A 25,357-nucleotide genomic window follows, 5' to 3' on the forward strand; every position below is an offset into this window, starting at 1 on the left:
ACCTTGCAGGACACTCCTGACGATGGTTTCTGTGTGCTCAGCCAGCAGCTCAGCCTTGGCAATGGCAGCCAAGGACAGGTAACTGGACATGTTCCTGCACAGCTCCTTGTTGCCCCTCTGCAGGAATTTCACTGCCACTGGCACAGCCAAGGCCATCACTGGAGGCTGGTTGTAATTCTGCAAAAATGGGGGAAAAAAAAAAGATTTATATAAAAGCCTTGTGCTGGGCAGAGTAGGGAAACAAAGTCAAAGCAACCAGGGGAAAAGAGAAAAAAAACTTGTCAAGAAAGTCATGTTTTGCTACCACCACTGAAGGCAGGAGTCAAAGAAAGAGCAAATACAGAAATTTAAAACTACTGCAGCAGGAAATGTTAAGAATAGTCCTATTTTTGTCTTCTGCTAGAGGAAGCAGCGGGGCACTAACAAAATATGTGGTGCATAAATAAAAATCAATATAAATAAAATACAGAAGATATGAAGTGCACTAGCTACATGCCACCATTTCTAATGAGAGATTTGGTGTTTGGTGCTCCTGGGAAGACAGAGGCTGTATCCAACATCCCAAAGCACAGGAAACACCTTGGAGCAGCCTTTCCCTGGAACTACACTGGACACTTGCTCACAGTGTAATAGCTCTAGTATTGATCATTAATTATTCTGTAATCATTAAGATTTCATATTTTTATTTAAACTCACAGAATCCCAGAATGATTTGGGTTGGAAGGGACATTAAAACTCGCCCAGTGCCACCCCTGCCATGGCAGGGACACCTTCCACTGTCCCAGGTGCTCCAGCCCCAGTGTCCAGCCTGGCCTTGGGCACTGCCAGGGATCCAGGGGCAGCCACAGCTGCTCTGGGCACCTCCAGCCAATTCCTCTGAACACTGAGATCCTTCAGGAGTGCAAACTCCTCTTCCTAAAATGGCTCCAAGCCTCTGAAGTCTCAGGGTCTCTGAGTGTACGCTGGGGTTTGGAATCAAGGGCAGGAAAGGTTTTCTGCTATTACTTATACAGAAAATTGTGTGTACAAAGCACACACATCCATTGCCTGATGAATTCCCACAGCAGCAGGACACATTTGTGTGTCACTGAGCACCCACATTCCTCCTGGAGCCTCCTTAACCAGTGCTGTGCTCTCCACTCAGATCTTTGAAACTGGAGCACATCCCTGTTTCTGAAAATAATCCCGCAGTGTGATTATGTCTAATTAGCAGCTGAAATCCCAGGCAAACCTGGAACCCAGATGTTCGAGGCAGCAACAGAACACTGCGAAGGAAGGCAGAGCAGACTTTCTGGACTTTCATTCTGGAGCAGCTCTGACTAGAATAAATTTAGACTGAGAAACCCCAAATCTATTATTCCACAGAGTTTGAGCAGCTCTGAGGATTCTCCCTTGCAGCAGAGACTTGCCAAGCAGTGGACACTCCCTCCCAGAGACCCCTGAGGAAGAAGGGGCTGCAGCCACCCCTTGGGTGCCAAGACAGATCATTCTGGCAGCTGCCATATGACCAAAAGCTGCATCTTTAATGAGAAAAGCCCTCCAAATAAATGAAGCTTTCTGCAGCAGCATGTTTAAATCAACATAATGCCTTGTTATGTTTGGCTGAGACACCACGGAGCAGGAGCCAAATGCTGCTCCAAGTTATTGCTCTGCTACTCCACACAAAGAATGGGAAGATAAGGCTTGGCTCTCTGACTAGGATTTAAAAGATCTAAGAAAATTCTAAAGAACAATCCTTTTTTCCCCCCCCCACCCCTTACAATAAAGATAAAATCCTTAGTTAAGAAAAGGTTTGAATTCAGAGGGAAGGAGAAAGGTTTCATTTGTTCCATGATAAACATCAGGGCAGGAAGGCACACTCAGAAGATGTGGAGGTGACAATGAAGAGCAGATTTCAATAAAGCGATACAGTGATGTTTGCAAACCTTGGGGACCTCCCTGCTGCTGATATCAACAGAGACCTGCCTGAGATCCAGCCCAGCTGGCAGATATTCATTATTGTTCCAACTGTCCCCCACATCTGCTGGAAAACCTCCGTTTATACCTCTTTGTTTTAATGCAAAGGAACTTGCCAATAAAAGCTCTGTTTTAGGGAGCAGCAAATGTACATTTATAACTCAGCTGTGGCTGCCCCATCCCTGGCAGCGCCCCAGGCCAGGCTGGACAGGGCTGGAACACCTGGGACAGTGGGAGGTGTCCCTGCCATGGCAGGGGTGGCACTGGACGGGCTTTGAGGTCCTTCCAACCCAAACCATTCCATGATTCTATGAGCTACCTCAATGATTTCAGGAGAGGAGGAATCAGAACGGTGCAATCCCCCCAGCTCTGAGTTTTAAACATAAACCGCTCACAAGCACCCAAAAAGAGAGTTACCAAAACATTTTAAAAACAATAACAACTGGCAACGAGAACACAGCACTGCTGCTCTCAGCCCAGCTCTACCTGCAGGATGCAGCTCATGATGTCAGACGCAATTTTGGCATGTGGGGCATCCTCGTCCTTGCCAGAGGGTGTCAGGTTGTGCTCCAGACAGGACTCCCAGAGAGCCACCAGGGCCTTGCCGTGCCTCTCGATGGAGGCAGTCTCCCTGATGGCCGTGGTGATGCGGGTGATGCAGATCTCCACCACGGCCTGGTCGTTGTCGTTGGTCTGGTAGTCCTGGGGCAAGCAAAACACACCTGCCACCAAACTGCTCTGCCAGGACCCCACCCAGTTCAGTTTTTGTAGCATTCCAGGGTCCTTTTTTCCATGTCCACCTTTACAACAAATGTTCAGCCTGATAGAACTCTGGAATTTGTTATCCCACAGGACTTAATTCTCATTACTGGGAAGGTATGGACCCCTGTAATTGCATATGATCTTTAATATGCTTTAAATAACAATTTAATAAAAATTATTATAAAGATGAACTTGAAATATCTTTGAAGCTGGTGGGAACTGGATTTTGTCATCAGATTTAAATATTTAAATATTTAAAATATTTTTAAATATTTTAAAATATTTAAAATATTTTAAAATATTTTAAAATATTTAAAATATAAATATTTATATAGATATATAAAAAGATTAATATATAAAATAGAAAAAGATAAATATATATACATAAAATATAAATATTTTATAAATATATTTAAAATATCTGCTCTTCAAGTCTTATCAGAAATTTAGATTGTTTATATACCCCCCTTATTAATACAATATAATCCCATTAAAAATTTTATTAAGGACAATGTTTCACTCACTGCAGCTGAACTAATAATTCTGATCTGTTCAAGAGCTTCAGAGAGGCTTCCTTCGATCTCAGCATCCTCCAGGGAGAAGAGATCCCCTGCCCGGGACAGGTCCTTCTGTGCCAAAACCAGCCCGAAGAGGTGATGCATGGCCCTGCTCAGCCGCCCTCTGCAGGCACCATGGGCACTCAGCTGGGCACAAAACGGGAACGGGCCCGGCCAGGAGCAATCAGGTTCATAGGAAGGATAAATCTGGGCTGTATTTCAAGGCTTCCTTGGCCCCAGTCTTAAAGAAAAGAAAACAAAACAAAACATTAGCAAATGCATTGTTTGACATATTCCATTTTAGCAAAGATTTTTAAATGTGTGTGAAAGTGTCACACAGAACTCCTGAGCCAGGGACATCCTCAAGCACATTCATGACCTGTGTATATTTTCACCGTCAAACACTAAGTAGCTTAAAATTAGATTAAAAAATACCTAATAACAGAACCCAAGGTTTTCTTCATTTCCATGCATGTTTCCTGAGCAGGCTGGTCCCTCGACCAGCTGCTGAAGGTTCCAAACCCCTTTCCCTGGTCAGGAGCAGAGCTCCAGGAGGAGGAGGGTGAAGCCTCTTCCTTTGTTTCCTGGATTGTTGTGTCTTGACTCAGAAAAACATTACTAGCAAGATTGAGAAGATAGCGAGCTTTGTTTAGAACAAACTGTCACTTTTGTTGCCAAAATGATCCCTAGGGTCTTTTAAACTCCTGTAAAACAAAGCCTTGGCTGAGATGAAACTCTGCTCTTCTCCTTGGCTCAGGAATGGAGCAGAGGCTGAGCCAGGCTCACACTTTGGGAAGCATCCTGCACTTGAGTCCCAAAACAACTCCTGGATTCACTCTGAGTGTCAATTCCTCTGGATTCTTCTCTGGAGTTGACAAAGCCACAAGACACATCACTTATAATTATTTGAGATATGGAGTACCCTTAATCTCTATTTTATTCTCTTTTTCAGGGGGAAAAAAAAGTAAAATATAATAATAGAATCAAGGAACATGAATGAGTTGGGAGGGACCTTAAAGCCCATCCAGTCCCAGCCCCCTTGCCATGGGCAGGGCCACCTCCCACTAGCCCAGGCTGCCCAAAGCCTTGCCCAGTCTGGCTTTGAACACTGCCAGGTGGGGGCATCCACAGAAGGTGCAAAACCAAGGCAAAACACTGAGAACCTTCTGGAAGCAGCTCCCTGGACCAATCTCTATTTTAACAGGCAGCACACTGCACCTGCTAATGCCACAAGGCAGGGCTGTTTTAATTTGCCCAGCTCTACAATGCCATTGCACAGCACTCCCAATCCCATCGAGCAGAAGCAGAAAGGAGCTGAGTCTGCAAATCCCGAGGCACAAATCACCCACCCGAACCACAGAGAGGGTGGGAGGACAGGTACGCTCACCTGCTCACACTCAGCCGTTCCCAAGTCCAAAAATAAAGGTTCAGAAAGCCCCAGACATAGATTTTTTTTTACCTGCTTGGGATCCTCCCAGGCCATCCTCAGGGATGGGGACAGGAGCTCTGGGGACAAAGCTTCCTCAGGGATGGGGACAGGAGCTCTGGGGACAAACCCTCCTCAGGGATGGGGACAGGAGCTCTGGGGACACAGCCTGTCCCTTTGCTCCTGTCCCCCCGGGCAGGGGCAGCAGGAAGCAGGGAAGGCTGGCAGGCAGGCAGGCATCCCGGAGCTGTGAATCGCGGTGCCACAGGGAAGGCATCCCAGGAATGCAGACTAAAGCAGCCTAAAAGTTACCCAGGGCTCCGTCAGGTGACCAAGGAACCCAAATGCAGGGAGGCCTTATCTCTGAATGAGCTGCTCTGTTTCCAGGGCAAAATACAAAGCCTGGTCCACTTGAGGGCAGTTGTTTTTAATAGAGGAAACAGAACTCTCTGTGTTAGTGGAAAGCTATCCTTCCCTGGGAAGGAGGGTAACAGCCCTGAGTAAGCTCACACTGTTTGAAAGAAAGACAACAAGTGAACAGCCTTGCTGGAGAGGAGATTTCCTGGCCAAAGGAATAAATGCTGTTGTTTTGCAGCCTTTACATGAGCACAAAAGAGGGTCTGAGGTTTGCTTTGGCTTTTAACATGAGCCTCAGGAGCAGCACAACAAAATGTGCCCACATAATACAGAAAAGTGCTCCAGGAAGGAAGGTCTGTTGGGCCCTCCCTTGGATCAGCTGCTCTGAAACACAGCAGTCCTTTCTGCAGGAGCTGGGCTTCATCATCCTCCTGGGTCCCTTCCAGCTCAGGATATTCCCTGATCCTTGGGAATACCATTGGCCTTCTGCAAATGATCCTCCCCTGGGTGTGCACCTGCACAACAGCTTCTCAGAGAGGTCCTGAGCTCTACCCAAACAGAGACTTTTATGGGAGTTTTATAGACAACACTCAGGATAATGCAGGAAAACATTTATTTATTGTGAGCTCTTGGAAATGGAATTATAGCAAATCCTCTTAATGCTTACATTGTGTAACAGTGCTGGAAATACTTTCCTTCCATCAGCATTAAAGAGAATTGTTCCTTAAGCATTTCCTTGCTCACTACAAGATTTGCTATTAATAGGCAGCTGGCACTGAGCAAGAGAGAAAACAAATCATGTGTCTTATAAAATGTCACTTTTAAATTTTCTTTTTTTAAAGGGTCAAGCTGGGCAATAAAACTGCTGCAGGGTGTAACTCCTGAGCTGTCTCATCACCTTGAATCTCCAGCAGCTTGACTCCACACCACCCATCGGAGTTTTCTCACTGGCTGTATTTGTGTCCCACACACAGAAGGAATGGACAAGGCAAAGGGTTTGGCCAAAGTTTGTCCATCCTGCCTGGATCTCCTGGCACTGCAGAGTGGGGATTCACAGCAGGAATTCACACCTTTCCAAGGCCAAAACATGGGGAAAAAAGCAGGAACTCCAGCACTGGGAACAAACTTCAACTCATCATTATGCAGGGAAAAACCCTCAGCTTATAACACAAACCATTTGCACTGGTTCTGGTGCAGTCCCACATTAATTCCAAGGTTTGATCTGATTTTCAACACCCCCTTTCCCGTTTCATGCCAAGCTGAAAGAGCCACCCTTTCCCTGGGACCTTGAAGCTGCTCCCCTCCAAGGTGAGTCTCTCCACTTGCTGCAGGCACAGCATTCTTACCAAAGCTCCTTATCAGAAGCAATCAGAATAAAAGCCAGCCTGACAGGTTTCAGAACTTGAAGCTACTGAATTGGTCTGTTTGCAAAATAATTCCCCCAATAATAGAAGATTAACAATAAAAATCCCATGTAAAAGGGCAGTTGGACCTACAGGCATCCAAAAGCCATTTGAACTTGAGCTGAAAGACTGAGCCCTACAGTTTATCAGGAGCTCAGCTTCTGCAGAATGACATTAGAAGGACAAGAAAAAAATATAATCTTTTAAACCAGAGGAAGGGAGAAGATAATTTTTAAAAAATATTTATAGTGAAGGAAATTCTACAAGACAATAATTTCCTTAACATCCAAAAGACTTGAAATGTAAATGCAGCTGCTTGATTTTCTGGGTGTTATCCCACTGAAAACAGAACTACAACCTTCACATAATTGCACAATGACTTTTTTTTGTCTCGTTCTGTGTTACACAACATCCAGCAGGAAAGCCTTCACTTTGTTTAAGGAATTTTAGGGAACTCAGGCCACTGGAGTTCATGTTAAGTGAACCTTTACTGGATTTTCTGGTTTCTCCCTTGCTGGAGCTGCAATGAGGACAGGGATGCTCCCATTTCCAGTTTCTTATTCCCCACAGAAGGGCTGACCCACCACAGGTGCCGAAGCTCTTTGCTAAACGCAAGGCCATGCTCATTTTCTGAAATCTTCAAAAATCTAAAAGGTATAGAATGAGCATCCACTTCAACAATGTAACTTACAGCGTCTAGTAAATTCCACAGGAGAGGAAAGTGATCTGGGAATTCCCTCGACCTGGAGAGACTCATGTCAGAGAACTGGGAGCTGTGGGCACAACACAGCCCAGAGCTCTGAGTAACCTTAAAATGGAAACAAAAACTCTTTCCTTACCTCGAAGCCATGTTGCCATGCTTAACCCATGGGTTACACAGAGCGCTTTGGATGAAAGGCACTGGAGGAAAACAGAAGGAAAATGGCATTAGTGACTCTGCCTTTCCAGAATGTAAACTCCCCCCTGGACTGCTCCAGGAATGAGTGGTTTTCACCAAAAAGGGTTTAACCCTCAGGACCTGAGCCCTTTAAAGGCCAGGGGAGCAGCTCTGCTGAGCCCTGTGCTGGTTATTCATATGAATGAACAGAGCAGGTTTGCATTTCCATGCTCTGGGGATAAACGTTTGTAACAACTGCATATTTACTTGTCATTGCCTTTTCCATGAATGGCAGGAAGATTAGGATCATCCTCAAAGAAAGATTTGAGTTTCAGGTAGAATTCCCTTCTGTTGGAATTCTTTTTCCCCATCTTACAAGAAAAAAATTGGTGGAATTTCTGTCTCAAAGAGTTACAGAAGTTTGTAATATTGCCAAGACTGCTGGATACTTCCTTCCCCCCCTGCACCAACCCAGGGAAAGAAAGAAAAAAAAAAAAAGCCTGGATACATTTCCCAAGAATATCTACATATGCAATTCATGGACAGAATATTACCAGATATTTCAGAGAACCTTTCCCCTCTGTTTTGCACTAATCAAAATTTATTTTTATGCTTGGAAAGCATTTACTCCCTAAAACAGAGCATTCTTTCAAAACTTGGAAATAAAGTTCTCACATTTTTCAGTGAAAGAAAAGGATTAAAGATTATATTGAGAGAGCATCATTTTCACACAGGGTGAATAGTCTGCAGCAGTTCCCATGGGATCAGCTGCATATATTTAAAATCTTCCCACAAGACAACCATTGTTTCCTATGAGCCTCTCTTTTTTCCAGTCAGGACAGGTTTCCACACTTCACGTCCCTTAAAATTCCACGGATGCAGAGCTGGACCAGATGATGAAATGATAAATTATGAAGTGTATTAATTAATTTTAACTCCTAGAATTAATTTTAGGGGTTAAAACTGGTATTTACTGATGGAACACCTCGCAGCAGCGCTGGGAGCTGGCTTGCTGTCAGCATCCAGCTCTTGGACACAAGGAACCTGTGTCCCTGTGGAGGCCACTGAGGACAGTCAGCAAGTACAGAGCCTTGTAAGAGATCTCTCCTACCAGAATTCCAGGGCTGGGCCACCACCACAGCCTGAAGGCAGTTCAGGGTCCTTCCAGATGTGGGAATATTCTCCCCTGTGATGAACTGGTTTAATCAGCAGGTTTATGGGTCAGAATCTGCCTGAACCAGATCTACCGAGCTCCGAGGCAATTTTGGCTGCACAACCCGTGGAGGAGCCACTGCTGCAGAATGTAGGAATGTACTCAGGAACTTGGCAACTTCTACTGCTGCAAACCGACAACTTGATCAATTTTTCATATACATAAATTACTTGATAATCTGGGTGCTGTCAAGATAGTTTTCTCTGATTTTCAATCTATAAGAAATCCTATTTGGCTGCTGGTTCAGCACACACTGATGCTTTATATAACACTTCATAAGACATAGCATTTTTAACAGCAGTAAGGCAGATTTGTAACAATTCCATGTTTAAATGTTTCCATGATATTAAAATATTAGACTAAACTAAACAACAGTGCTAAAACGGAATAAATTTCTTCATAACAAACACCAATTCCATCACTGTCACAATGATGCCATCAAAAGCTGCTCATTTTCAAGGCTGCTTAACGAGATTTTAGATCTGTGACTTATTTTCAAGACTGCAGTGATGTTACAGAAAAAGAATTTGGTTTAAAATTTTACAAAGGGAATAATGTGTATTTCTGTCTAAAGGGAGTGAAGGAGGAAATGGGGCAGAGCATGAGGGACTGCAGGGTCAGAATACAGGGACCCTGTCATGAAAAATGCCACTCTGGCAGGGAAAATTGGACTAGAGCAGTAAATAAATGCAAAAATCACTGAACCTTAAAGTCTTCTGAAGCAGCAGTCACCAGACAAGCACTGAATGTCCTGAAGTTCCTCCCAGGTACCTGGCAGTCCACCCCAGTGTCTCTCCAGCTGGTGATTTAATAGGACCAGCAGCTCCCCAGCGTGCCCCCAAAGCAAGGGTTTAATTCTGGAGCTCAGGGACAAAGTGCCCCAAGCATGGTGAGGGGAAGGAGACAGCTGAGCCCCAGGAGGATCCAGGGGTGCTGCAGGTTCATGTCCCACACACAGACACTGCTTCTTCCTTCCCTGGCACCCCCAGCCAACTCACAGCACCCCTCACAGGCATCACTGTAACACATTTCTACACCCCCTAGCCACAGCTGCTGCAGTCAGAGAAACCCAGGCACAGCCACCCTGCTAACGACCGCATTCCCTCCAAACTCCCTCCATTATTTAACACTCAGCCCTGCTCCCCAATTCCCCTCCTCGCAGTAATTTATTCATTATTCTAGCTGTTACACGAACACATATTTAAGTTATTCATACCTCTCAGAAGCGAGACCTCAGAAAAACATGAATAATTGATGGCAAATTGGCGCTCTGTAGAGAAATTGGGATGGGCTCCATCCCAGCTGCCAGTGCCCCTTCCATCCCCCTGGCTCTGGTATGTGAGCGAGGCTGCTGGCGGGTGCTCAGCCCTGTCAAGCCGACCGTACAGTCTATTCAGTTACCCTGGAGTTGTCATGTGGAATCAAGCAAACAAATATCTTCTCTCCCTCTGCCCCAACCCCAGTGCTGGAAAACACATCAGGAATAATTCCTCACCCAGTTTAACTTGGGCAGCAGATCGAGTGAAAGTGCTCCCAGCTCGATATGGAATTTGAATTAGTTAAAAGGATTTATCAACAGCCAGTGGTTACATTCAGTTAATTAATAACCCGCTTAAGAGTAACAAGGAAATTGCAGAAGTTAATATTACTTATGGGGCCTCTTCTCGAAGGCTGGAGCCTCTCAGTGCCTCTGGAGGAGCTTTAGCCCAAAGAGAAGTCAGGGGAGGGCAGGACACTGAGGAAATGCACCTTTAAGCTGACACTTGTGGCATCTCACCAGCTCCTGAACCTCAGCCAGCCCTTCCAAAGGGACCTGCCCAGGTGGGACCCGTGCCCAGGACCTACCTGAGCACCTCCAGAGCTTGGCAGCTGTAACAGAAATGATCTCCAAAGCATTCCAGAGGAGTTTAGCACACACTTGATCCTTCCCCACCAAGAAGGTCCATACTTTTCCCCTTAACTTCCCTCTGATAAACGAATCCCCGATTCCTACCAAGTCAAGCTTAACTAAAACTGACCCTAGGGATCTGCGCCTGGCTGTGTCCTCCTCTCCTGGGAGAGCACAGCAGCAAAGCCCCACTGGGAGTGTCCCAGCAAGGACATTTTTCTAATAACAGCCAAAGAAATATCAAAGGAGCCAGCTGGGAACAGCCAAGTGTAAGGTCAAGCACCCTTAGGCAGCTGCTGGGAGAAAGGAAAGCCTGTTTGCCCAAAGATAATGAGGGGAAACATTTGTACAACTCTTGTTAGGGCTTCTGTATTAGTGAAGGAGTTTATAAATTATAGTTTTTTTTAAAAAATCTGCTCCCTAGAATACACATTCAGTCACACAGGTCCTCAATTTTGATAGCAATTCCTCCTAATGGCTTTTTTGCTCCTGCTTATTGCACCACAGCCCGGGCAATCAAATACAAAATTAATGGGGGGTGAACACATTCCTTTAATGATGTTAAAGTTATTGTTGTTCTTTAAGGGAAATCCAATTGTATGTTTCCTACATCTTCCTTTTAGCTCAGGAACGACAGGAACACAGCTTCTCTCCCACTTCCACGAGACTGTATAAAAGCTTGTGAGATGATGGCAGGACAGAAGTATTCTCACTCTGAAATTCATTTTCTAAACAAGAGATTTTAACGTAACAAATTTCACAGGGTAGGGTGGTCTGACTAGGGGAGCACAGGCAGGGGGTTGGATTTTATTTCTGCATCTGATAACAACTTTATTCCTTGTACAGCAGGAATTCAGAGCTTCCTTTGCCCACCATAAACCTAATTTTGACTTTTAATAGCAGCCAAAATCTCCCAGAGATTGTGGATTCCCCATCCCTGGAAGTGCCCAAGGCTAGGCTGGACTGGACTGGGCTGTGATAGTGGAAGGTGCTCATGGCAGGGGGTGGAAAAAAAATGAGCTTTAAAGTCTTTGCTGTAATAATAAGACAAACCAAGATATTGTGGCAATAAAGCAAAAAGGTTCACATAGATCTTTCACCAGCTGACAGAAGAGAATTTACTTTATGAAAATAGGTTTTTCCCCATCCTGGAAGAAAAGAAATTGGTTTTAATTTTTATTACAACAGCTACAATGAATGACGCCCTTTTTCAGCAAAGCCCTGGAAATATTTATTTTGTTAGACTTTTAAAAACAAACATCTTGTTAGGGAAGAGACAGGCTATTGTTCTCCCTCTGACTAATTGGGGAAAAGCAACAGAATATTCCGTATTCATTACATTTCAATTACATTTCACCAAAATGACTCATGTTATCTTCCACCCAGACAAAGTGTTTTAATTTTAATAACGACAATGCCGACAGCTACAATAGTGTTCTTGCAGAACTTTGCTTGTAAATAATTAACAATTGTTGTATAATGACAGAGAGGGGGTTGATAGCTCTATTAATTTCACAGTCAGGCTGGAGTCTCTTTAATTTTGGGTATTCATAAGAACCCACTCCCCTCCCAACATAACAGGCTAATGGCAAAATCAGGTTTATGTCCCTGCAGCCAGTCCCAATGCCAAAATCCTGTTGAATGCCAGGACTCAGCCATGGAAATCCAAGGAGAATTGTGCAGGACTCACAGATCACACCTCCAGAGGGTTTCAGTTTGGCTAATAACTGCCTGGGTTTGAGGCTGAAATCTGGAATGGGATAAATAAAGAGTTTCAAATCCTGCTCTGTGCTGGGGTAGCCTCAGCAGGGGACAGATCCAGGACAGGGCACCACTTATAAATGGCCTTTAAATATGTGCACTCCAAGCAGGACACCCACGAGTGTTCCCCTAATCCACTCATATTCTTAAAATCAGGCAACATTCCCCTGATTCTGGTGGAATCAGCCAGGACACAAATGCCTTGAGGACACGTAAAGGTTCCCCTTGTTGCCATACCAAGTCTCGCTTCTCCTCCAGTTACCGTGTACCAGCCACAGTCACAGCCCCTGCTGAAATTAAAAGGGGTTTTCCCTGAATAAAACTCTGGGATTATGACCCAGGTCTTGGAGGAGCCAAACCCTGCCGAGCCCTGGCTCTGCTGTTTGGGTCTGCAGGTGGGTATTGCCTGGTGCAATGCTCAGAGCTCATTAACAGCTGCCCTGCTCCGAAGGCTCATTTGCATCACAAACCCAACATCTGCTGCGCCACCATGGTGATAAAGTTTATCACAAATAGGGAAACTTTGCATACTCATTTTTTTTATAACCACTGCTGGCTCAGAGAGGTCTCCAAAATATTCACAAGCAACAGAAAAAGTCACCTCAGCCTCCCTTTGGACAAACTCAAACACACCCAGCCTTGTTTTCACATCCCCACACACATTCACATTTCACATCTCAGGTAACATTTTCATTAGCCACCTGCATCATTTCCCCACTGAACGCATATTTTATTACTTCAGACATCTCCTTCCACTGGCTTGGCTTTCCACAGACAGGGCTTCCTTAATTGAGCTGCATAGTTTATGAACTGTGCTAATTGAGCTGCATAACTCCGCTGCTGCCGGGGTTTCAGACCCTGAAGCCGACCCAGCATCGAGCGCTGGGTCGGTGCCACGGGAGCTGCAGCTCTGCGCGCTCAGGAGCCCTTTCACAGCCCCGCGCTCCTAACATTCCTGTAATCTTTTCCCACTTCGCAGTACCCGAAGGGCTCAAAAGCTGCATTCGGCTCGCACAAGTGTTTTTTAAATGAACAAATGAAGAAAGCTGCTGCTGACAGCCCAAGGAACGAACTCCCTGTCCCTGAGAGCAGCAGGGAGGAAAACTCACCCAGGAGAGCAAAAGCAGCTATCCCAAACAGAAAAAACCCGCCCGACTCCAGGGGCCGCTCCAAGCGCGCTGCCAGGTCCTGGGTAGGAGCCAGGAGCCTTTAAAAGGGTCCTGGAAGCAGGAAGGAGGAGCGGTATTGACAGGTAACCGTGCGGACCTGGCAGTCCCAGCTGCCCGAGTTAAGAGCTCAGCAATCAGGGCAGAGACACCGCGTCTGGAGCCAGGGCTGGTTCCGCACAGCATCCAGCTGTTTCTCACCCTAATTAAGTCTATAGGCTAACAGCGATTATTAATATTAATCACCCGGCCTCTGAAGCTGCTAATGAAACCAGCTAATCCGTAGCAGTGCAAATGAACACAGGGATTTGCGCTGAGTTACACGGGAGAGAAGCACTACCTGCTCTGCAAAGTGCTCACACCTTGCTTGAGCACAGTTCTCCTCCTGGCAACGGAGAGATGCCTCAGCAAGGCACTAAAAAGCCTAAAACATCTGCTGAATAAGCTTTCCATCATTAACGCTGCACCTCAGAGGAGCACAGGGCTTTGAAAGGGGAACACGCTTCCACCAGCACCTCGTTTCACAGCGGCAGCAGAGCTAAGCACAGCAGTCACTTGGGAACGTAAGGAAAGCAGGCAGGGGAAAACAGAACAGAGGCAGCACCTCACAGGAAACATTATTGAAATTAATTCACACCAGCACTGATGTGGAAGTGGCTTGGCAGGCACAGCTTTGTTTGCTAGATTTGTAGAACTCTTTGTGTAAATAAACATGAAACTGTAGAATGTTGGATTGGAAAATCCTTGAGCTTACCAAACCTGTTGAGGCAAGAGCTGTCAGGTCTAGGCTCGCCTGATGTTTGCCCTGATGTTGCTTCCCTAAGCAAAGCTTTTCAGCACTCCACAATTAGGAAATTACTCATTAGCCAGAGACTTTTCCCTACTCCATTAGGAACAGAAAACACCAGGCCACTGGTTTGTTCCGGTGTCTGAATTAATGATTCTTTGCTCTCTCAAATGTCTCCGTTTGAAGGAAATATCTCTTTATTTTTATCTCTTTCTCACTCTGCTCATGTTGTCCTGCCCTGTTCCTGAGCAATCCTCACTAAGTTTCCATTTCCTCAGTTTCTCTGTGTTTTGGGGGTTTTGTTAGTTTGGGTTTGTTTATGGGGTGGTTGTTCTGGGGGTTTTTTGTGTGGTGTCCCTGTATCTGTTTTTCCTCCAACATCCTCCCTAACCTGAGAAGTTCCTGCTGCAGAAACCAACTCCCTGAATTCTCAACACATTTTCCAGAGAAACCATTTTCCTCTCATAACTTCAAAATTTAAACCAATAGATCCTATGAAATAAAACAAGATCTGATCCTTTGTGTCCAAAATGTGGTTCCTGGCTTTTCCCCAGCAGGTCTGAATTTATCAAATCGTGAGGTGTACACATTGCATTAAAACCAAGTAATAGAAAATTCAGTGTTCACCTTTCAAGTCCAACTCGGTAGGAAACCAATTCAATTTTGCTGTCAATTACGTTAGGGAGAAATAGGAGAAAATAGAAAAAAAATCAGATTAATGCATTCTGAGATAAATGGTATTTCAGGTAAGTTTAATCTTACTTTTGAGAGGTGCAAACTCATCACATGCATCTACATTGAGGAGCCTGGGAGGCACAACACCAAAATTGTTTCACCCTCATTCAACTGAATTAGGGTTTCCTTTTTTTCCCTCAGCAGGACTCTCAGGACAGGATGAGGATTTCAGCTGGGGCCTGAAATTCCATATCCAGTTTAACTGACTTTAACCATAAAGGCAATTTTCTCCTAATCAGCAGTGAGATTGGCCCTCTGGTCTCCCTTGTCAGGCTGTAAATAGATGGTCACTTCTCTCTTTGGGAGGACAAGGATTAAAGGAAGGCAACACAGAAAAGAGAGGGAAACCCACGGGAGCTGGGGGTGGAGACCATGGATGTCAGAGACGTTTTTAGGAGGTTCCAGATCTCAGCTCAGCAGATTCTTCAGCTTAACTTTAACCACCTAAGAGTCTCAACTTTGTAATTATTCAGTGTTCCATCCCTTAGAGTGGGGTTGAGACTGGGAGGTTCCTCCAGTGACCACCAAGCCCAGCCCCAGCAGGGTGGTCAGGGCCACCTCCAGCTGGATTTTGAACCATTTCCAGGCTGACCCCTGGATTCAGTGCATCCCTGTCCTTCTTGTACTGAGGAGTTTGTTTTTCAGAAGTGAAGTGCATTTATCACCTCTCATCCACAGAAAAAACCAAAAAACTTCCTGAATGTCTTCAAATCCTTAACATTATTTCACCTGTAAAATGATAAAATCTACTTTGATTTGCCACTCTAACAGTGCCTTCACCCACCCTATATTTTGCTCCCAGGAGGGGTTAATGTCACACATATATACACACAAAGGATTTTTATATTTTAGTAGCAAGGCAACAAAGAAATTCACTTAATGACAAGTTCTTGGACTGATGCATTATTCATTTTCTTATGTGACAGCAGAACAAAACTGTAGCCATAAATATATAATGTTACACACCACTTTTAATGTCGTTTACATTTATGGAGTAATTGGCTGTCTTCCACATTATCCTCTCTTTAGTCACTTCTTTTTTAAGGGAGTGTCATGAAATGTAGCTCGTGGCATCAAAGATGTGTTTATTCAAGAACAGGGACAGCAACAGGCTGGGATAAATCCAGGAATCTCAATCTCTGTTTCTGAAAACTTTTTTTAGTCTCTGGAAGGATTTTAGAGTTATCTTTACACCACTTTTCCACATACAAATTGCTTTTTGCTCCTTTTTTTCCTATGATTAACATGAGTTTTTAAAAATTCAGGAACAAAAGGAGACAAGGTGAGAAAGAGGACCTGTGCCAAGGCTGCAGCAGAGATCCAAAGGAAACAGGGGCGGATTCAGACCAGCTGGACAACGTGCTTGCATGAAGGGTCAATCCACCCAGGAGCTCCCCTCCTACAACCACAGAATCCTGGAGTGCTTGGGATGGAGGGGACACCTTCCACTCCAGCCTGGTCTTCCCCACATAACAAAACCTGTTCCTTGCACAAGCCTGCCACCAGAAGTGCTACAAACCCTCCTGCTTTTGCCCATCCCCAACGGATGAGTGTCATGGACATATCAGGGAATTTCACCGTGCCAGACAAATGCAGCTCAACTGCCAAAACCAGCACTGAATCATTGCCTGAGCAGCAATTAAACTAGAACAATGCAGATAGCCAGAGCCTGCCTTTAATCATTCCCCCAGCCCTGTGTTAATTAGCTAGGCTGCAGCAACCACTGACATGATGAGCCGGTATGAGAATGAAAAGTAAAACAGTATTAAAAATTCAGTAAATTATACAACACTCTTCCCTATCAAAATATTCTAAAATATTCATGTTTGGCTTTCCAGGACCTTAAGGGGGCTTGCAAAGAGGCTGGAGGAGCACTTTTCACAAGGGTCTCGAGTGATAGCACAAGGGGGAATAGCCTTGAGCAAGAGGGCATGGTTAAATGGGATATTAGGGGAAAATTCTTCCCTGTGCAGGTGGGCAGGCCCTGGCACAAGTGCCCAGAGCAGCTGTGGCTTCTTCTGGATCCCTGGAAATGTCCAAGGCCAGGCTGGACAGGGCTTGGATCCACCTGGGACAGTGGAAGTGTCCCTGCCCATGGCAGGGGGTGGAATGGGATGGGATTTAAGGTCCTGCCAACCCAAACCGTTCTATGTTTCTAAAAGGACAAAGATCCCTACAAAGATCCTAGGATTGTCAATTAGAATTCTTTGTACCGTGGCCTTTGTTGATCAGATTAAACGTGTTTAAGCCAGCAGGTGGGTGCTGGCGCCGCACTGGGAAGGTCTCACGATGCTGTTCCAATTCCCGCAGGTCAGGCGGTGATGCCGCCCCTCTGCCCAGCGCTGGAGGGCACATCTGGACCAGGGGAGCAGATCACCCTCTGTGTGCCCTCTCAGGCTGGGATTCAGGGATTAAATCCCCGCCTGGCGGGGTGCCCGGGCCGAAGGGCGCAGCGCCGCTCGGCTCCGCCGGGCCCGGCCCTCAGGGAGCTGAGGCCGCAGCGCCGCCCGCCCGCCAGCAGGGGGCGCCCCGCGCCCGCGCTCTGAGGCGATGGCGGCCGCGGGCAGGGCAGGGGCGGCCGCTGTGGGGACCGTGCTGCCCCGGACATCCCGTGCCATCCCCGCCATCCCAGCCATCCCAGCTACCCCGGCCATCCCGCTTTCCCCGTGCTCCCCTTCTCTCTCCCCGTCCGCAGGGTCTCCTTCGAGGCGAGCCCGCCGCATGCCGGAGCGGCAGCCGCAGCCCTGCAGATCCGTGCCGGCCCCGCTCGGGTCCGTGTCCTCCGCTGCCGGTGCCCGGGCCCGCTCCCAGCGCCGTTCCCGGTTTTATTCCCGTGTCCTGCCTCGCCCGTTCCCGTGGCTCCCCCCGGGACCCGCTCCCTTCTCCGCAGGGAAGAGGGGAACGGCAGCCCCGGGAGCCCCGTTCCCGCAGGCTGCGGCTCTCCGGGATGGGATGCCGGGCTCTCCAGAAAGGCGCTTCCTTCTGTTCAGTTCTTTGGTTTATTATTGTTAATAAAGCCATAAAATCCTAGATCATAGCATCAAAGAACCCGGACTGGTTTGGGTTGGAAGGGATGGTAAAGCTCATCCCGTTCCAGCCCTGCCCTGGGCAGGGACACCTTCCACTATCCCACGTTAAGATAAACTGAGGTTGTTCTCTGGGAACTGGCCTTGGTTTCCAGGTGAAATCTGGCCAAGCAGAATTCACAACCAGGAGTGTCTAAAATGCTTTCAGAGAACAGTTTTGGCCGAAATCCAGTGACCGGATTAATACTAGGGCATACTTGTAAGAAGCCCTGGTTACTCCATAGCCCAGCTCCACCTTTTCCTTCCCCAGCAGGAATTAAGCGATGAACACTGTAAAACTGAACCCCTTTTGGGGCTTGATCTGTTCTTAACTGCAGTTTAAAGACCTTTGGCACACCAGCCAAACACACATCTGACATCCTCATACATCACTCGCAGTCCTGGGTGTTTGACATCCAGAGCGCAGGGATGTTCACAGCAGCTGGAGAGGCAGAGGAGCTGTGCCAAACCTCCCAAATTCCAGGGAAAACCTGCATTTCCTTGTCTGCGCTGGGAGCCTGTTCCTAAGCATGTAGATTTCACTTCTAAACCATTGTCTATTTCTGTTTACTCACTCCAGAGTAAGATATTAAAATGAAAAAAAAGTGTCCAAGCGAGAGGCTCAGGTTACTGATTCCTTATTCCTAAATACCTTGGACCACAACAGTGTTTGTAGCTGAGCAAGCACTAAACCTTTGCAAAAGGGGATGGTGCCAAGGGTCCAGGTCACACCTTCTCTGGAACTTCTCCATATGGAAGTAACCAGTATTTGAGCAGCAATCTCAGACAGAATATGAGGTTACAGGCAAAGAATTGTTATAGGAACATAAACCATTTTTAATATAGTTTTATAATTTGGGGGGTGGAACTGGATGATCTTTAAGCTCCCTTCCAACACAAACCATCCTATGCTTTTCTCATCACTGACAACTTCAATACTACAGCAAACAAAGAAATGTTCTGGCAGTCTCCTTGTCCTCCTTTTATGTGGAATTCCTGGGTTTGCTCTTCCTGGGACAGGACATTTTGCCAGGGATTTAAGAAAAGTAGCAATTTTTGTAATAGTAAAATTATAGTCTCAGGGACTGGCAACACAAATATTCTGCTGCATAAATATTGAATAGTAACAACCCAAAAATCAAATTTAAATACCACGTCTTGTTTTAGTGAGTCTGCTCAGCTGCACAGTGCCAGAATGGGATAAAAAGTACTTGAAACACTACATGCAACATTTTTTTAAACTTAAAAAGTTATTTTCAAAGATGGCTGCAAAATCTAGTAACTTCCCCAGTATAAGCAGAATAAACTGAATATATCCTCCAGGCTCAGGTGATTTCTCAGTGTATAAATGTATTTTTATTGTTTAATTGGTTTAGGTCCAATGATGACAGTTCTCTGGAGAGGCAGCCAACTCCTGCAGGAAACTTGTTCCAGCATTTAAAGCCATAAAAATATGAAGTCTCATGGAAAGAAAAAGGAGTTTCTGGTTGATGAGCAAAGTGAGTCCTAATTTTACAGAGAATTATGCTCTGTGAAAACAAATTTTGAGACTTTTTCAAGATTGGAATAGTTTGGTGCATAATGGTGGCATCATTTAGGGAGTTTTGGGGGCAGGATCACCCTACAAGTGCCTTCTGCAAGTTTTTTATGCTTCCCATGTTTCCTGTGGAGTGTTCAATGACACAAACTGTTTGACACTGTGTTGAGTCACTGATTAGGCTGGATGCATTTTAGTGACTTTAAAGCCCACCTGGAATCTGAGTCATAACTTACTTCTTGTTCAGAGCATTATCTCCAAATTAATTGCATGGAACCACCAGATAGATAAATATTTTATATAAATATATTTTTAAAGAGGGAGTAGCATGTTCAGAATCTGGGTAAGTACCTCTAAGGAAAGTTTTGTGACTTTATTAGCATCACATTGAACATGAAAAATCAGAGTTCTGGTCTTAGATTCCAATAAATTCCCTGGTTTAGCTTATCCTGCGGCAGATTTCTGGCCCCTCGTTGTCACAGACCACCACGAGCTCACACTAAAATGCTGCAGTGATAAATCTGAGGTGTTACATATTGGATCCACAAAGTATTTCTCTTTCTTGGAAGTCCAGCTCGTGTCTGCAATGAGCGAAGAGGAGCGAGCATTGTGTGGGGGATGCCTGGTTCACGGGGGCTGTGTTTATTCCCTGGAATCTGGCAGGTTCCTGCGGGAGACTGGGGCTGCTGCAGCCGACTGGATGTGCGGGGCTTTGCACAGAGGATGTTCAGCATCCCTAACCGGATTTGGGGATTTGCACGGGCTGGGAATGGGGGCAGAAATCAGCTCGTGGGATTGGAGCTCCATCCAGGAGTGATGGCTCCTCAGCTGCTCTCAGCAGCTCCCCAGCAGAGAGCAGGAGATTGTGCGGGATCGGAGCGCCCTGGGTTTGGCACCTCCTGCAAGGATGTGCCAGGGATGTGTGGGAGGGCTGGAGCAGGGCTCATTGCCATTGTCTGCTCGCTGCCTGCTGCACTCCCCTAAGCTGAAAGTCTTAAGCAGTTCTCAAATTCAAACATGAGTAATCTTGCCTGAAGCCTTTTGCAAAAGCTGCCTTTTTCTTTTTTTTTTTTTTTTTTTTTTTTTTTTTTTTTTTTTTTTTGTTTTTTTTTTTTTTTTTTTTTTTTTTAATTTTATCTTGGATATGTTCCTCTATCTGCATAATACAGACAGAATAATATGCCAGAGAAGCATGTTGTTCATGTTTGCAAAAATATTTGGTGGTTGACAAATGAGTTTGATGTACTGTGCTGTTGTACTGACTTGACACTAATCTCTGCCACTTAGAGCAAATGAGAATAAATCACCTCTCCTCTCTTATCTTCTCCACCCCGAGTTGTGTGTGCACTTGCAGCTCAAGCTGGCTCAAGGTTTATTTAAATCCATGCTTTCCCAGCAATCCTGTCCTGCCAATTCAGTTTGGGTTGGGAAAAGGTCAGGAGCAGCCCTGGAGTTGGCACTTGCACAGTGCTGAATCACTTGGTCACTGTGGTCAGCTTTCAGAATGCAGGTAGGACATGACAAAGGAAAAGGGGAAATTATCTCAGCAGCTGAAAATGCCTGGAAAAAAATGGGGTTGACTCCAAAGTCTGTTCCCATAATGGGGATCTAATTTACTGGCCTGGTAAAAGGGCTGTGGAGCTCAAGTGAAATAAAACCACGCTTGCTCAGCTGTTGAGCTCCAGAAATGTGAGCTGAAATATTAATTGGAGAAGGGTTTTACATTAAAGCTGTCATGTTTGTGAGCATGGAATTCAGCGAGGTATGTCCAGTGGGCTCAGGTTTGGGATTGCTCCCTAGTCCTCACTGTCAATCTGAATCACAGCTCTCCAATTCAGGGGCTTTAGCGGAGTTGTGAGCTCTCTGTTCATTCTGAGCCCTTCTGTGTTTAACACAGGGTTCTCTTATTTCTGCCATCTATAAACCAACTCATAATTGCCCAAATATTTACACTGATGTTTATTTCTGGCAGTGATTTGGTGTTTGTCATGCACATTATGATTATGAAGCAACATTTCTGTGCAGTTGAGAGGTATTTCAAATTACTTGCCTACTGAACAAGCAAATGTTTCATTTCCTTCAGATTGTCACTGCTGCTTTTTATGAGAACAAGGACCTAATTATGATTCCACAATTTGTGTACTGTAAGCTCAAGAATCAGAAGGTGACAAAAGGTAAGTTTTTACAACAATAAAATGTTCTCCCTGATGCAGCACAGCCTTGACTGAGAGATTTTCCTACAGCATTTAAATACATTTTATTTCAGAGGGATACAAAAACAGAGTGTACAAATTTTGGAGTTCTGAGACCTGTTGCCTCCAGTTTTCCTTTGCTTCTCATTTCTGACCCACACACATCTGTGAATATTTTCCATGGAGTACTTTCAGTTGATATAAAAAATGCAATAGATTTTTGGATTCTGGTTCCATATTTTAACTGATTCCATGGTTTTTGTGGAAATGTGTGGGAGTTGAAACCAAGCCTCATTTCTTTGTGGGGTTCAGTTGGTTTCCTCCCCGTTGATTGAATGTGGGCTTTATTTGCTTATAGCATAAAATATGTTGACATCTTCATGTGTTCTGTTTCAATACATGCATTAAAAAATCATATTCCAGGGAATGAAATTACTAGAGTTGTGCTTGAGCAAATCCTGGTGGTGGCTGGAATGTTCAGCCTGCCCAAGAACTACTGTTTTGTCTGAAATGGAAGACAGCTCTCTTCATATTGTATCAAATCAAAACCATTAACGCATCAATTTAAAAAAAAAAATAGGAAAGAAAATCCATGGTACAGCAGAGGTAACAAAAAGCTGAAGTAAACCAGATGCCTCCCCACAGACTAAATGGGGGTAACCAGATTCAATATGGAACTGATAATAAACCTGGAGATAGGGCAGTGCTGAGGGATTTCCTTCCTGCTGCCTCCTCTGGACACAAACCCAGGCTTTGGAGCATGGAACGGCCACTGCCTGGTCCAAAATGACACAGTGATCAATATCTTAGTGAGATTTTACTAATTCACATTCCAAATATCCTTGCTTTTGCAGTTTTTTATCAAGATGTGCGGCATGAAAGTTACATTCTGCTCTATTCATCAGTTTTGTTCGTCAGGTGTTATTTAATCATAAATTAGATATCATACATAACCATAATAAAAGAGAGAAGGTGAGAATGAACATTTCCTGTCAGGGGCAATGCCCACCAAGGAGTTCCCCAGCAGTTCCTCCACTGCCACCCTCAGCACTACAACAGTGAGCAGGGCTGGGCACAGAGCCCAGAAAAAGGGGGTGGAACTTCCACTGCTGCCAAGAAAAAGAGACATGAAATTCTACCTTTGCATTTGCATATTTGTACTGCAAACAGAAAGTGACCTCAAATCAACAGCAGATGTTATTTTTCAGCTAATTTGTTTGTGTGTCATTCCAGGCAGTCCCAGCCTGAGGAATTTGGGCACAGCCTGGATTGTGGGGTGTGGAGCTCTGAGTGGCACTGCCCTCTATCAGCTGCTCCTCAGGAACCAGCAGCACAGGCCAGCAATCCCAAGGAATAATGTCAATTCTTACCTGTTTCCATTAAAAAAAAAAATAAAAATAAAAATCCCATTCAGAAGTTTCTTGGAAAGTTTGTGTACTTAAAAAAAACCTGGAGGATTTTTTAACAAGGATATAGCAATCATGTATGTGGATGTTTTTCCCACCCATCCCAAAATAAAAAAGTTATAAAATTGCTTCTTTTAGCAGCTTCCCAGGCTTGTTGTGTCCTTTGGGCCCTGAGGATGCGCTGCTCTGAACTAACAGAACATAAATGTTGTGTCTCTGCCTGTGGGAAATGTTGTAAACATCCACGTGGAGACCACAAAAAAAATCAATAAAAGTGGAAAATCACCATTGTACCTGCTGCTGTCAGTGCAGCAGGAAAGTTCACAGCCCATTCCAGCAGTTTGATGGCCCTCCTGCTAATGCCAGGGAAATAATTGTAATCCAGCAGCACAGCCCAGCAGGGAGGCAGCTTATTTTCAAAACACAGCCACAGTGAGAAAACCAGCAACTCTTAAACTGTGAAAAATGAGTAGTTTGCTTTCTCCAGACAGGGTTTTTTTTTTTTTTTTTTTCATGGCTCAGTCTACAGTTTTTAGTTTTGATTTGAGTTATTGTGCCCAGGCTTTTTTAGCAGGAGGACTGGATTGATGTCAGTGTCATATCCCAAAGCCTGGCAGCAGTTTTGATCTGCAGTGTTGTGAGATGAAGATTAAACCCTTCCTAGCCCTCTCTGGTCATCTGAAGAGCAGCCCTGCCCTGCCTGAAAGGAGTTCTGTCCACAAACTCAGCCGTGGACTCTGGGTTTAATCCTCTGAAATGCCTCCGAGCATTCTTGCCAAAATCCATGTGCTTTTCTTGTCCAGAGCTCTCCTGACCTGATTGAAATGCCAGGCTTCATTTGTGGCTGTGTGTCCTGTGTTTTCCTGGGCAGCAGATTCCCTCAGCTCTGTAAAAACGTGAGTGGCTGTTTGGCAATTGTTTATTTAATTTTGTGTTCCTTCCAGTGTTGGGCTCTCCCTCACACCGAGCCCTCCTCAATTCAAACCCCCACTCTGCTTTTTTCACTGAAAAAAATGGGATTTTTTTCCCCCCCATTCAGAGAAGGATGATGAGAATTTTAGGAAAACACTGGTCTTTGATTGCTGGAGAAAGATTGATTGGCAGGGGAAGAATTTACAGCTGGATTTATCAGCAGAAATCTGCTTTCTATGATTGTTGTCATGAGCAAGTGGCATCCCCCCTTTTCTTTCTCCAAACTATTCCACCCTGGGAATAAAAGTTACAATTAGACATAAATTAGTGTTAAATCTTGGCCCCTTTTTGCCAAGGTACCATTACCTTTCACCACAGCCTCTTCACTATCAGTATATTTTTTTAACAATCAGTATATTTTAAAAAACCCAACAAACACATCAAACTACCAGAAGATTTTACTTTGTTCATTATATGCAGATATTTTAACTGATTATGGAAGTGATTAATTAATTTTTAAGGCTGTTGATATTCCCTCTCTACCTGGAATGGCACAGTATTTTAAAAAAGTCTGCTAAATACACTGCTACAGCAATAGATTCCTTAAACACTAGTTACCATTTGGAAACAGATTATCCCTGCTGTTTGCACTCCCACAAAAATGGCATTAACCAGAGATCCAAGCACTGTAACAGTTCCTGAATTTTCAGTGATTTGTGCTGAAACTCAGGAAATTCAGAGCCCCAGAAAGACAGGACAAGAATGACTGAAAGTCTTTGAATGGGTTATACCACAAAATGCCCAAATTATCTCTAACTGCCTACTATGGGTACATTTCAACATTTCTTTGTATTTATAGAACTGTTATTTTAATAATTTGTGTATAAAATTTGTGTTTAGCTCCAGAGAAGATGCACAGATGCACTTTTACCTGCTCTTTGCCTTGGCCCTGATGGGAAACTGCACCTGTGGACTGAGCCTTGTTCTAAAGATGCCAGAACCCAAATCCTCCCGGGCCCTCTGCTTTGTTCACCACCTTCCCTGGCTCATTGGGAGCTTTGGAGTTTTGTTCCTTGACATTTTGGTATCATTTTCCTATTACAGCTAAAGATTCAAGTAGGCTTACTAATAAATCGATCAGAAATGAAGTGGATTCTTTTTAAATTCACATTTTTTTCTAACCTGATAATAAAACCTTCTTGCTGAACAATAATTTGTACCCTTTCTATAATGATAATTCTTACAAGAATAGCAAGTTTAGAGAAAATACCAAAATTAAAGCTACTTTGAACAGGTTAATTTATAACTTGGAGTCAGTAAGTAGACACTAAAACTTGGGAAGGGTAGCCCATGGTGT

At 44.8% G+C, this 25,357-nt stretch overlaps 2 protein-coding genes across 3 annotated transcripts in view; one reads left to right on the forward strand and one right to left on the reverse strand.

The window, feature by feature from the left end:
• The window catches only part of VEPH1 (ventricular zone expressed PH domain containing 1), a 47,132-nt gene extending 43,752 nt beyond the window's left edge, over positions 1 to 3,380 (reverse strand). For both annotated transcript variants that reach the window (XM_041467613.1, XM_041467612.1), the window contains exons 1-3: positions 3,243 to 3,380; positions 2,443 to 2,658; positions 3 to 177 (exon numbers count right to left, since the gene is read on the reverse strand). In XM_041467613.1, the coding sequence (XP_041323547.1) occupies positions 3 to 177; positions 2,443 to 2,658; positions 3,243 to 3,380 (529 nt within the window). The remainder of the gene's footprint in view (positions 1 to 2; positions 178 to 2,442; positions 2,659 to 3,242) is intronic.
• Positions 3,381 to 19,818: 16,438 nt separating this feature from the next.
• On the forward strand, positions 19,819 to 25,108 carry LOC121353825 (lysosomal amino acid transporter 1 homolog). The gene is given in 9 exon segments (XM_041467984.1): positions 19,819 to 19,833; positions 20,154 to 20,316; positions 20,319 to 20,427; positions 20,429 to 20,465; positions 21,574 to 21,664; positions 22,916 to 23,040; positions 23,892 to 23,976; positions 24,318 to 24,327; positions 24,901 to 25,108. Coding segments are annotated over 9 exon segments (843 nt in total).
• Positions 25,109 to 25,357: the final 249 nt, after the last annotated feature.

The sequence above is a fragment of the Pyrgilauda ruficollis genome, unplaced genomic scaffold (assembly GCF_017590135.1).
Source record: "Pyrgilauda ruficollis isolate IOZ18807 unplaced genomic scaffold, ASM1759013v1 scaffold21, whole genome shotgun sequence".
In the NCBI taxonomy this organism is placed as follows: Eukaryota; Metazoa; Chordata; class Aves; order Passeriformes; family Passeridae; genus Pyrgilauda; species Pyrgilauda ruficollis.